The following is a 13,085-nucleotide window of genomic DNA, read 5'->3' as shown; positions in this document are numbered from 1 at the left end:
GCAGGGGCAGTGGGGGTAGAAATGAGAAGGTAGGGTTGAGCACTATTGAGGCAATAAAATCAAAGAAGGAAACTAGATGGATATGAGAAAGGGGAACAATTGGTGATGCTGGCACTCTGGTTGGGAGTACCCAGTAGAGCATCCACAGAGGTAGGAAAGACAGAGCAGGAGCAGGTGTGGGCAGAATCCAAGAAGCTAAAGGAACACCTAAAATCAGTATAACATCATACATTATTTATATTTAAATACACATATATGTACATATACACATACATAAAATTTAAAGAAAGAAAGAAAGGAAGGAAGGAAGGAAGGAAGGAAGGAAGGAAGGAAGGAAGGAAGGAAGGAAGGAAGGAAGAAGAAGCCAGAGGAGGTGTCCTACAGGCAGTTGGTTGTATAAGCTTGGAGCTTGGAGGACAGATAGGCTGGTTAATGGTAGGTCAGAGACATCAGAGTCTAGGTCCTTTTTAGAGGAACTGTGTCTCAGAGGAGACCAGAGAGGTTATTTTGGATCTCAAATGCCAGGCTGAGATAGAAGGACTTTGTTCTGTTGGCAGCAGGGAGCCATGGAAGATTTTGGAGCCAGGGAGAGAACTATCTGCTCAAAGGGGACTGAATTTCTGTCCCATGGAACAGGCTACTTCCCAAGGGAGCCCATCTACGTAGCCCAGCACTATGCAAGTCCCACTGTGAAGCCTTAACCAGCAACAATCTTTGGGTGTGTGTGTGTGTGTGTGTGTGTGTGTGTGTGTGTGTGTGTGTGTGTTTTCTGTGCTATACTGGGGAAGGGAGCAGGGAAGGATAGATGAGCAGAGATGGGGGTCAAGCATATCTGCCCTAATCAGATAAGGCAGAAGAGAAGGAATCAATTGAGCAGACTTCATCTGCTTCTTAGCACCTTACCACTTTCCTGGGCATTCTTGCCTTCTTTTAACCCTTCTTACCACCTGACACCGCCCCCCAACTTTGTTCCTACACTACCACCTCCACCCCAGGAGCATGTGTGTGACTTGTACACACGCACAAACACACACACAGACACACACACAGGCTTACTTGCAAATGCACACAGCAACCCCCATTGGGCATCAGGCTGCTAAGTGGGGTGTGAAATACAATTTCCATGCATGCTGGCGGCTGCTCATTAAACACTTCCCTTTGCAGCTCCCTAGCGCCTCTTACAGCCTGGCCTTTGACACCCCCTGTCCCCTCCCCTCTTTAAAGAGACTACCTTTACACAGAAGGGGAATTGGTCTCAGCCTTAAGGGCCAGCTCTGACTTATACCTCAGAGGCTCTGTGGTGTTCAAGGCCCCCCAGTGGAAAAAAGAGCCAGCTGACAAGACAAGCCCAGGCAGGACTGGGCCCGCCCTCTTGTAGCTCTGATCAGCCAGGCCTGGGGGTTGGCTGGGGACAGGCGATCCCCTCTCCCCTAAACCACACCCCTCAACAGCCGTGGTGACAGCTGTGGTCACAGGAAGCTGCGCTGGGTTCTATCCTCCCTCACTGAGCCTCTACTTGTGACAGGGGGAACGGACAGGGTCCCAGCATGGGAGGTCTGCAGAGAGCTGGAGAATGGAAGGCTCTGGGCACCCAGCCCCACCCCAGCTCTCTGGGACACGGCTTGGCCAGGCCTCCACATCTGGCAACAGAAACTTGAGCCTCAAGCGTGTCATCTTCATAAGACAACAGCTCTGTCTCCAAAACACTTTCCCATATGTTTTCTTCCAGCCTTGAGAAGACGGGTGGGGCACGGTTATTAACCCCGAATTGCAGATGCAGAAATGTAGCTCAAATCTGAGATTTGGGAGCAAGATTCTGGGAGCAGGAGCTAGTGGTGAAGTGAAGGTGGGAATAGAGGAGAGACCACCTCGAGAAAGGCTGACCTGAAAGTGGAGAGCAGGGGAGGGGGCCTTCTCCCCGCCCCCCAAGCAAACAGGAAAAACTCTCCTGCAAAAGTTGGCTCCCTCATTCTTAGGATGACGGTCATAATGAGGATATTTGCTAACATTTACTGAACACTTAATAGTTGCAATGTTCTCACATCAGAGCTTCATGTTCATTGTTTCATTTAGTCCTTACAACAAACCTGTGCTATTATGGTTCCTGTTTTATAAATTAGAAAACTGGTTGATGGACCCTGTCCTTGCCAGACCCTGTCTACATAAGGAGGATGAGCCCAAAACACCACCTTCCCCTACAACTGGTTGTAGAACCCAACCCAGGGAGGAACTGGGCACCTCCAACGCCAAGCCAGGGGATTAGGGCAGTGCCCTGAGTGGCACTGTTTTTTGTTCAATGTTTTATTTTTCAGAGAGAGACAGTGTTAGCAGGGGAAAGTCAGAGAGAAAGGGAGACACAGAATTCAAAGACAGGCTCCACCCTCTGAGCTGTCAGCACAGAGCCCAATGTGAGGCTCGAGCCCACGAACTGGGAGATCATGACCTGAACTGAAGTCAAACGCTTAACCAATTGAGTGGCCCAGGCGCCTCCTGAATGGCATTGTTATCCCAGGATGGTCAAGGAGAGAGGAATGAGAGAGACAGAGATGGGAGGAAGGCCAAGTGTAGGACTTTGGGAAATGGGCTCCCAGAACTTGCTTCTGAACCTGACATGGATTCTTGGGATTGTTTCCAGGTCAGGTGGCAGAAGGATGACATGGACAACAACCTTAACTTCTTCTCTGTGTCATCTGATGGCAGGATTGTGTCTTGGACGCTCCTGAAGGTGCCTGTTTCCCAGAAAGGGTCATATGGGGTGGAGATGGGGTTTGGGGGGAGCTGAATGGCAAAGTCTGCCCTCAACCCTGCTGATGTGGCCCTATTCGTGTATCCTTTCCTATCCCTTGTGACTGCAGAGCGAGCTGGTTCACACAGATGTCATCAAACTGAAGGTGGAGGGCAGCACCACAGATGGTCTCAATGGGTTGCAGCTACACACAGTGGGTAGGAAACCCAGCCCACTCACATTCAGGCCTCATGAGGGTCAGAGACGAGATGGTGGCCCTGTCCCTTTACCAAGCTTTCCCCCCTCCACTTGTGCTGGATGGAAGCCTGGTCCTGTCCTCCCAGTGCTTGAGTGTTTGTAGACCCTCTGTTTATGTTGGTCCCATCCCAGTTTGCAGACCCTGTTCCTGTTTATGCAGATCAGGTGCTGTTATGCAGATCCAGTCCTGTTTATGCAGATCAGGCCCCTGTTTACCCAGATCCTGTCCCTGTTTACTCAATTCCTACCCTGTTTATGCAGAGTATATCCCTGTTTGCATAGACCATGTCCCTGTTTGCAGACCCTGTCCCTGTTTACCCTGACCCTGACCCTGTTTAAATCAATTCCTTCCTTGTTTACCCAGGCCCCATTCCTGTCTGCAGAAGCCCTGGCCGTTTGCAGTCCCAACTGGGACAAGCAGCAGGCCAGACAGGGGGTTTCTGTTTGCCTGCTTAGCCCCAGTCCCTGCAAGAGCCCGCAAGAGCTGGGGCTCTGGCTGTTACAGGGGCCTGCTGGGTAAAGGAGGTGCTGGGCCTCCCTCCCAGAACTGGGCTAACACTGCTCTACCTCTTCTCCCAAGGCTGTGGCACCGCCTTTGACTTCCACAAAGAGATCGATTATATGTTCCTAGTGGGCACAGAGGAGGGAAAAATCTACAAGGTGAGGCAGCTTTGACCTGAGAACCATGGGAGTTTATCCTTCTCAACAGACCCTATTCTGATAAATCTTAGGGTTAGCCCGTTCTAGAAAGCTTCTTGGGAGAAGAGAATGTATTTCTTGACTTGTTTGGGTGGCAGAAAGAGGGGATGACTGCAGGAAAGGGGATGAAAATCTAGAGGATGACTGTAGCCCAGTCTGCAACATTTCCCTCTGGGCCCTCCCTCCCTTCCTAGGAGTAGAGGAAATAGAAGTAGGAGTGGGTATTGGGGGGAGTTGGAACATTCTGAGAAGACTTCCTGGAGGAGATGCGAACTTCAGCTGAGCTTTGAAAGCCAGGTAACAAGAAAATTGATCTCTGAATCCTGCGTGTGTCCCAGTCAGTAGGATGGAACTTTATGGCCAGTTTCTACAAGGTCTCAGTGTTAGTAGGTGAACATCCTTCTGAACCTCCATCTATCCAGAAATAGCTCTGCTGCAAGCTTTTCTTAGGCTCAAAGACTCAGAATGTTAATTACAGGCAGCTTCCCGGGAGCCCCTAAGGCCCAGCAGGAGTTGGTCTGAATGCAAAAGAGGTCCCCACTCCCCTCTACACCCCTCCCTAAGGCAGTGTGGGAGAGGCAGAAGGGAAGAGACTAGTCAGTCACACTGTCTCCCGGAGGGAGAGAGGGAAGGGCATGCTGGTCTGGGCAAGAAACCCAATGGGAAATCGTGAGTTGGGACTTGCTCCTTGCTCAGCACCTGCTCTTACCTGGGCAAGGTGGAATGTTTATCACTACTGCAAGGATTCTATCTATGGGCTGTGAGTGGATTTAGACCTTGGCCTGGACAAACGCTAGGCCACACGTCACCCAGACCTGCTCAGCCTTGGCTCTGGGAGGAAAAGCCTTTTCTGCTTGGCCTGGAATCCTCTGGGCAGACTACAGCACTGTCTCTCACCCTCCAGGAAAACTCCTTAGCCCACCCATCCCCCAGTCCAATAAGCCCCTCCTTTCTCCCTAGTTGTGTTGAGGGCACAGAGAAGAGCAGCCAGCAGCTTGGTCACAGCTCAGTGGTGACAATAATGTGGGGACAGAGGAGTCTTAGGTTCTGACCCTCCAGGGCACCCAGGGAAATGTGGTGGCTGCTGACCTCTCACTCATTCCTGATCCTCCACCACCCTTACCCTCGACCCAGTGCTCTAAATCCTACTCCAGCAAATTCCTTGACACCTATGATGCCCACAACATGGCAGTGGATGCTGTGTCCTGGAACCCATACCACAGCAAGGTCTTCATGTCCTGCAGCTCCGACTGGACAGTGAAGATCTGGGACCACACCATCAAGTGAGACACATGCCCTCCCTCAGGCCCCACTGTGGGCTGTGGCCTGTGGGGCTCCAGCACTGGGAGCCCTCTGTATGGTGAACTTTCTACCCCTCCACCACTGCAGGACCCCAATGTTCATCTATGATCTCAATTCAGCTGTGGGCGATGTGGCCTGGGCACCATACTCTTCTACTGTGTTTGCAGCAGTCACCACCAATGGGAAGGTAAGTGCCCCTGCCAACCCCTCTACCAGAGATAGGATGAAGTATCTTAGGGGCTCCCTTAATAAAAATAAAAGTCATTACTTGAAGGAAATTTTAAAAAGAGAGAGAGAAAGAGGGCAACATAAAAGAAAAGGACTGTGTGGTCTCTTAGAGGGGCCAAGGTAAGCTTCTTCAAGACGTAACATTCAAGCTGAGAGCTGAATGAAAAGAGCCAGCCCTGCTTGAAGACAGAGAGAGTGCCTGCTCAGGTAGGGAAAGGTGAGACATAAGGATTCTGTATTCTCAAGAGCTAGGCCACCAAGGGCCCTATCAAAAAAAAAGAATCATTTACCCCATGAGGCCTGGAGGAGAACATGGTGCTGTTCATCCTAAAGGAGAGAACACTCTGGGGGATAAGATGCCATGAGGAGCTTACCTTGTCAGGGGCCCTAGGGAGGGAGCTACAGGATGGCAGCAGGGACAACCTTGATGTAAGGAACACTTATGAGCCAGAGTTTATCTGATTGAAATAATGTCTAAAAGGTAGCAAATCCCCCATCCCTGGGAGTGTGCAAGCTGAGTCTGAGAAGGGGAGATGAGAGGGGTCTGTGTAACACTGAGAATTGATAAAAGCTCAGAAACAAATATTTTTTTGGAGAAAATTCTTGAATACAAATCCATTTTTCCTTATGGACTTTGATATAATCTCAGAGGCAAGTACTCAAGGAAAGACTATAGTTTAAAGCATCACCCTAAAGTCAGTCACCTATTTGCGGAACAGAATTTTACTAAGGGCCCAGCATCAGGCGATTCAGATCCCTATAGTTCTAAGAGCTCACATTGTTGTGAAGGGACAGAGACAAAAAAGCAACAACAATATTAGTGTTAAGTGCTAGGCAGAGATTAAAAGAGGAATATGTGTGTACACAGTGTTCACAGCAGTATGCATATTAGCCAAAGAGTGGGACAATCCAAATGTCCACCAATTGATGGATGGATAAACAAAATATGGTATATCAAAAGGATTATTATTCAGTAATAACAAGCAATAAAGTATTGGATACTACACGCTATAACATGGATGAACTTGAAAACATGTTTAGCGTAAGAGGTCAGTCACAAAAGACCACACATTTGTAGGATTCCATTTACAGATGTCGAGAATAGGCAAAGGTTTAGAGCCAGAGAATAGATTACTGGTTGCCTAGGGCTGAGGATGTGGGGGAAAATGGGAAGTGACTGCTAATAGTACAAGAGTTCTTTTGGGGTGATGAAAATGTTCTAAAATTGGTTGTGGTGATGGTTCTATCACTGTGAATATACTAAAAACCAAGAACTGTATGCTTGAGGCAGGTAAACGTTTTTATCTGTGTGTTTAAGCACTCAACTCTTGGTTTTGGTTCTGGTCATGATCTCACAGTTCATGAGTTCAAGCCCCCCATCAGACTCCACACTGACAGTGCAGAGCCTGCTTGGCATTCCCTCTCTCTCCCCCTCTCAAAATAAATAAACTTAATAAAAATAAAAGTCATTACTTGAAGGAAATTTTAAAAAGAGAGAGAGAGAAAGAGAGTGATGTAAAGGAAAAGGACTGTGTGGTCTCTTAGAGTGGCCAAGGAAAAGCTTCAAGATGTAACATTCAAGCTGAGAGCTGAATGAAAAAGAGCCAGCCTTGTGTGAAGACAGAGAAAAGCATTCCAGACCGAGGGAACAGCTAGTGCAAATGCCCTGAGGTGAGAATGAGCTAGAAGGTGTTTAAGGTACAAGCAGGCAATATGGCTGGGTCTAGGAAAAAAAGGGAAGAGAGCAGGAAGTGAGAGTGGAGAGTGGAGAATCTGGAGTCAGGAATTTGGATTGCACGTACACTGCCAAGGGAAATTATTGGATGATTTTAGATTTTTTAAAGGTAAGTCTAGAGGCTGCTTGGAGCATGGATTGTAGAAGGGCAGGAGTAGAAGCAGAGAGACCCATTAGGAAACTGCCACAGTTGTCCAGGTTTGGATTTATGGAATGGTAAAAATAAGATCAAATATTTGTTGAGCACATATATGACAAGTGTGGTCTGAACACCTTGCATATATTAACTGATATAAACCCTGGGTCTGCCACTAGCCAGCAAGTTAGCCTTAAGGGCCTTTATCTCCTCACTTATAAAATGGGGATAATAACCTACCCCATAGAGTGGCTTGTGAGGATTATTAGGTGATACAACTATGTATATGCTTGTCCAAAGATGGGTACATAGTAAGTGTTCAACAAATGGTAGCTGCTATTATTGTTAATTCTGCATAGACTTAAATTTTCTCCTAAGCTTTTTATTCTCACTCCCTCCGTCAAGGAAAAACATAATCAGAGACACAAATCCCCTCTCCCACTGTCTCCAGCTCCACAACTTCTATTGTTTCCCCAGAAAACCCATGTGCTAGTTCTTCTGAAGTGGGGGCCCCATTATCTGCCTCTCCACAGGCTCATGTGTTTGACTTGTCCATCAACAAGTATGAGGCCATCTGCAACCAGCCTGTGGTGGCCAAAAAGAAGAACAAGATTACCCATGTGCAGTTCAATCCTGTCTACCCTATCATCATTGTGGGCGACGACCGTGGGCACGTCACTTGCCTCAAGCTTTCACCCAACTTGCGCAAGATGCCAAAGGTACAGGCTTGGGTAGCATGGGCTACTGTAAGAAATAAAGTTTCCAAGATGGTGGGGGATGAGGAAAAAGGGGAGGAGCCAGGGGGTGACCCCCCCCCCCCAGGTTTCTGGCTTGGAAAACCCAGAGTAAGGGTGGTGTCATTGCCCAAATAAGGAGCGCAAGAGAAGTAGGTTTGTGGACAGACAATGAGATCAGTTCTGAAATGCTGAATCTGAGTTACCTGTGGGGCTCCCACGTAGAGACATCCAGTAAGTCGGTGACTGTGTAGGTCCAAAGCCTGGGGAAGCATGTGGACATCATCAGCTTATTTGGTGTAGACCAGGTTATCCAGGCAGGGGGCTTGGGGCTTAGTCACTTAGTCATTGGCTGGCCTTAAAGGGCCTCAGCTCCAGTGGTCCCTGAGCTGGGAGCTGTGGGTCCACACAGGGAAGAAGGTAAAAAGGAAAAGAGGGTAACTAGGTCAGCAGCTAGGCAGTCCTCCTTTTGAGCTCTGGTTCCTTTCTGGGATCTGTACTGATCTGGAGACAGTGCCCAGAGCCCAAAGGCCCTGAAAACAGGCCATGAAGCCCAGAGCCAGGACTTCAAAGTCTAGATCTCAGAGTCCTGACTGAGACATAAGAATCCAGGCCTTAGAATACAGAGCCCAGTAATCCAGAACCCAGTACTGCCCATTTGGGTGCTAAGAGAGGATATGGAATTTATTTTCTGCCCAGTTCTAGGCCAGGATCAGAGCTGGGCCAGGGCTGGGCCAAGTTGCCTTGATGACTGCACCTCTTGGTTGCAATATGAGGCATTTATTTGCAGTTTAAGGCAAGGGCAGGGGCCTCTTTCAACTACTGATACCTGCCTCCCTGTACCCTTACCAAGGAAGGGGCCACTGCAACATACCTCTGGTACCTGCCTGGTCTATTCCCCATCATGACCAGGAGGCAAGAGCCGGAGTTTGGCCAGGCCTGTAATTGTAGCCAGCTGGGGGAGGGGGTAGACTTGGCTATAAATACTCTGAAGGCTGCTAAGCGCCTGCAGCTGTGGCCTAGAGGCTGTGGTGGGCTGGGGGTGGGGTGGGATGGGATGGGGGAGTTGGGCATGGTCTGAAGCTCTTTACTGAGCCCAGCTAATTGGTCTCAAGGAGGGAAGGAACAGATAAAATCTGCTCTTAATTTAGTGAGGAGAGAGACCCAGGCTTGAGCTGGCAGAGCTGGACAGCCCACTGAGAGACAAGGGTACAACCGTCGCACCATGAGGGTGGTAGATCTGTGGGTGGGAGGGCTGCCCTGCCCACTCTGACCCAGGGAGGCAAGGATCTCCCACAGTCCCAACCCCTCTCAGAGCCAGGGTCAGTCATAGCTAAGGAAGCTGGGCTCTGCATATCCCGGGACCTTTAACTCTGAAGACCTGAGGAAATAGATACCAGGGGATCAGAGGACCTGAGCAGGTGACATAGCTCGGCACTAGTACTTCAGTGGATTGGAGGTTTCTGTGAAACTGTCATCTGATCCTATTTGTAGTCAAATGATTTGTGCAAAAGGAAGTCTTCTGGGCATCCCTACCACACCCCACCCCACTTGCCCTTCTCTGGGCTGTAGTCCCTCAGGAGGGCTTGGCTACAGAGGCCCAACTTCCTGACCAGGGAAGCTTCCCATAATTGGTGTCAGGGCACAACTTGTCAGAGGTCAAAGACGATCTTTCCCTATCCATCGTATAGATGGGAAATGGAAGCCCAGAAAGCCAAGGGACTTGCCCATGTCATATGGGGAATTAATGGCAAAGCTGAAACTAAAAGCCAGGTCCCAAAATTTCCACGGGGATGGGGTGAAGCCAAGAAGAGAACACTAACTTGATTTGGGAGAGAGAGTAGTTAGAGAAAAAGACATCTTTGTCCTCTGCCTAGAGAGTGTAGAAGTGAGCTGGGCAGTGGCAAAGGCACTGGGCCACAAGGGGAGAGGGAGACAGATTTCGGAGCAGGTGCAGCAGTCACACCAGGAGGAAATCTAAGCTCTGCATGGTGTCAGCGGCCAGGATGGGGCCAGGAAGGGGTTTGCTGGCCATGCACTCTCTCCCCTCCTCACAGCCCAGGCCAAACCTAGGCTGGGCCCTCAGCAGGCAAGGCTGGAGCAGGTGCCAGTGAGCAGTGGGCACAGGTGGCTGAGAAGGCAGGGGAGGGGGGCTCAGGAACAGAGGAAAGGCAGGAAATGGCAGCTGCCCCAGCCTAGCCCATATCCCACTGCCTGGACAGAAGGGAGGATGGGACTAGTGCTGGTCTGCCATGGATCTCTTGGCAGTGAGTGACACATACCCCAGTGGCCCAATTCTCTTTTTCTCAGGGCGTTAGAGTGCTCTATAGACCGAGGTGAGGGGTCATAAATTTAGGATCCGCTCTTCTGAGGGACAGTCCCAGCTAAGGACATCTGGAATCACATGGGATATCTCATTTGCCCTCCTCGGTCTCTTGACAACCTCCTCCACCCTGAGTATGTCTGATACAGCAGAACTGGCCCCAAATGTCACCCCTTTCCAAGCCTGACCTGAAAGTTTTGGTACTAGATGAGGGCACCCGTGGCTTTGTCCACACTCTCTCCCTCCACAAACAAACATCTCTTAGTTCCTTGTTAGGACTCAGCCAGGGACATTCCTGTGGAAGGGTGGTCCCAACAGTAGAGGCCTCAACTCTCCCCAGAGCTGGATCCCTCCCTAGCCTGTTCCTGAGAGGGGCAGTGGGTGGAAACCTTCTGCCATTCCTCCCGGCATTAAGACCCTTTGTTGATCTCAGATTCAGAGTCACACCTAGATTCTCCAAGGCCCCAGCTAGGCCCAAGTCTCCTAACCTGAGTTGGGGAAGGACCCTCTGGGGATGGGGAGAGGCAGGGAGGGATACAGAATCTAACTGGGTGAGAGAGAGGTGGGACAAAGCTGGGGCAGGCTGGGCAAAGGAGGCAGAGCTGGGACCCAGAGAAAGGTGGTCCATCCCTCACCATTCCTCTCCAACATGTACTTCCCCCCCTCCCCAGGAAAAGAAGGGGCAGGAGGTACAGAAGGGTCCGGCTGTGGAGATCGCAAAATTGGATAAACTGCTGAACCTGGTGAGGGAAGTGAAAACAAAGACCTGAGAGCCTGGTCCAGTCCCTGTCCCATTTCTTGAACCCAGTACTTGTAACCCCTGACCCTGTTGCTTAAGCCCAGCCTTAGCACCCAGTATGTGCCCCCACCCCGATCAGGTCCCAGGATTTACCCTTAGCACTCTGCTTCGGCCCTGGTCCCAGCACCTCACCCCAGGACTTGGCCCTCAAACACTATCCCATCTTACTCTACACAAATAAACCTGTGTCTGGAAGCTCACCCCACATCTTTAATTTTGCTATCACAGGGTCCCCAGGAAAAGGAGAAAATCTCAGGGTAGAGCCATAGTTCCATTTATTATCCATCAAACAGTGGGAGGACCCAAAGAGGGGCCCAGCCTGGACACCCTCCCATTATTGCCATGGATTCCAGTTTGCTTCCTCAACCTCAAGGGCCCGGAGGTGACTGGCCTAGGGAGAGGTGGACCTAGCCCCTGGCCCTCAGTACGGAGCAGAGTCGAGATGGCCCTGGCCCTAGCACCAACTCATGAACCCCCACCCCAGGCCTGTCTACCTAGGGCCACCAGAACCCCTCTTGGAGCCAGGCTGCTAGGTCCAGCTCCAGACAGGCTAGACTCTGGGTTCTGGACCCCAGGCTGGCTAGACCCTGGGATCCTGATTCCAGGCTCTGGGTGGGGTAGACTTAGGTCCCAGACTCCAGGCTAGGTGAAGAGCCTTCAGGGCTGCAGCAGGTAGCTGCCTTCATGGCTGGGCTTCTGGGGCGGGGGTGCCTTCTCAGGACAAGGTCCTGGGCTGGAGTTGGGACTGGATTCAGAGAGAGAGTCGATGTCCGCAGAGCGAGAATGGCAGGCCCAGCAGAGAATGACCCAGAGCAGCAGCAGCAAGAAGCCTACAAGGCCGTTGCAGACGATGGCAATGAGGGCCCCCTGGGAGATGGCTGCCCCCATGATGGGCAGCACCCTCAGACCAGCACAGACCACAGGGCTGGCTCGATGGCAAGGCCCATGCCGAGGCAGGAATCCAGTACAGCTGGCCTTCCAAAGAAGCTGTCCTGTCCACACACTCAATGATTCCTGGGCAATGGAGAGGTCCACCTGCAGTCTTGAGCCTGTGGCAGGTACATAGCAGAGGAAAGGGTGGTGAGGAAGGGATAAGGTGAGGCCTAGGAGGAGAGGGATAAAAAAGAAAATCCTTTTCCACATCTCTGGCTTCCCTGGCAGAGGACTTTGGGTCCTGGCAGGCCCAAATAACCCACAGAGCCAACACCCCCATCCTCAGGCTTGGCTCTGGGCACCTGGATGGGGGTGTAGCCACAGTGGGGAAGCTAGAGTAGACAGCCTATATCTCATTCTCCTTAGAACCAGTGGGCATCACCTGGCCCTGCCCACCAAGCTTCCAGCCCTCAAAAGTGCTATGAGAATGGATGAGATGAGGAAGCCCAAGGCCTTGGAGATGGGGATTATGACCAGTGTTGGTGTGGCCTGGGCGCCTCCCCCTTCTCAGGACTCCAGCCAGCCAGCCCGGGAGACCTCCAGAGGTGCCAGCTCAGACAGAGGGAACTTTGTGGAGGCCCTGGCAAGCATGTGTGGGTCTGTGTATCCAAGGCTGTATACTGGGGTGTGCCTCTCTTTGGGACTGCCGCTCCAGGTCAGTTGTGTGTGTCTGTGTGTCTGACTCTTAATAGTCTTTAGGTTCCCTTGCCTAGATGTGTGCCTCTACCTCTGTATACCCACCTCTATGTTTATGCATCTGTCTATGTGGTTCTCTTTATATTTGTTTCTGCTGTCTCCATCTCTGAGTGTCTGTGTGTCTCTTTTCTCTCTCAGACTATCTCTGTGTATCTCTGTATCTGTCTCTGTGTGTATGGGTCTTGTGTCTCTCGGTCTTTCTTGCAGGCTGTGTGTCGCTCTGTCCCCATGGACATGTCTCTCTCCCCTTCTCCGTGGGGTCTCTCTATAGTTCTGTGAGTCTCGTGCGTCTCTTTGTGTCTGTCTCTTTCCCCCCCCGGCTGTGCCGCTATGTCTCCATGTGGGTCTAGGTCTCTTTATCTCTGTCTCTGATTCTCGGCCCCCCGTGCCCGTAGGGGGAGGGCCCCCCTTACCTGAGTTGAGCCCGGTGCGCGCCCGCGGGAGGGTCCGGGGCAGCGGGATGCTGGGCGCCGACTGAGACTCAGGAGCCTGCGGGAGGGGGGGGGCGGGAGGCGGG

The 13,085-nt window shown here is 51.1% G+C and overlaps 2 protein-coding genes across 2 annotated transcripts in view; one reads left to right on the top strand and one right to left on the bottom strand.

Annotated features, from left to right (window-relative positions):
* DNAI1 (dynein axonemal intermediate chain 1) overlaps positions 1–11,139 on the top strand; it is a 58,375-nt gene extending 47,236 nt beyond the window's left edge. The window contains exons 14-20 of the mRNA XM_029919904.1: positions 2,636–2,725; positions 2,856–2,943; positions 3,564–3,643; positions 4,817–4,965; positions 5,072–5,171; positions 7,617–7,802; positions 10,812–11,139. Of these exons, the coding sequence (XP_029775764.1) occupies positions 2,636–2,725; positions 2,856–2,943; positions 3,564–3,643; positions 4,817–4,965; positions 5,072–5,171; positions 7,617–7,802; positions 10,812–10,910 (792 nt within the window). The 3' untranslated portion in view covers positions 10,911–11,139. The remainder of the gene's footprint in view (positions 1–2,635; positions 2,726–2,855; positions 2,944–3,563; positions 3,644–4,816; positions 4,966–5,071; positions 5,172–7,616; positions 7,803–10,811) is intronic.
* A 52-nt stretch (positions 11,140–11,191) lies between these two features.
* ENHO (energy homeostasis associated) lies at positions 11,192–13,079 on the bottom strand. The gene is made up of 2 exons (XM_029920439.1): positions 12,982–13,079; positions 11,192–11,988 (listed from the first exon to the last, which is right to left on the bottom strand). The coding sequence occupies exon 2, from the start codon at positions 11,825–11,827 to the stop codon at positions 11,597–11,599; it is 231 nt and encodes a 76-aa protein (XP_029776299.1). The 5' UTR covers positions 11,828–11,988; positions 12,982–13,079; the 3' UTR covers positions 11,192–11,596.
* Positions 13,080–13,085: the final 6 nt, after the last annotated feature.

This window comes from Suricata suricatta, chromosome 13, assembly GCF_006229205.1.
Source record: "Suricata suricatta isolate VVHF042 chromosome 13, meerkat_22Aug2017_6uvM2_HiC, whole genome shotgun sequence".
NCBI classification, from domain to species: domain Eukaryota; kingdom Metazoa; phylum Chordata; class Mammalia; order Carnivora; family Herpestidae; genus Suricata; species Suricata suricatta.
This window is presented reverse-complemented; position numbering and strand designations above follow the sequence as displayed.

Coding starts and splice junctions, on each gene's coding strand:
- ENHO (XM_029920439.1), bottom strand. CDS start 11,827: ATGGGGGCAGCCATCTCCCAGGGGGCCCTCATTGCCATCGTCTGCAAC.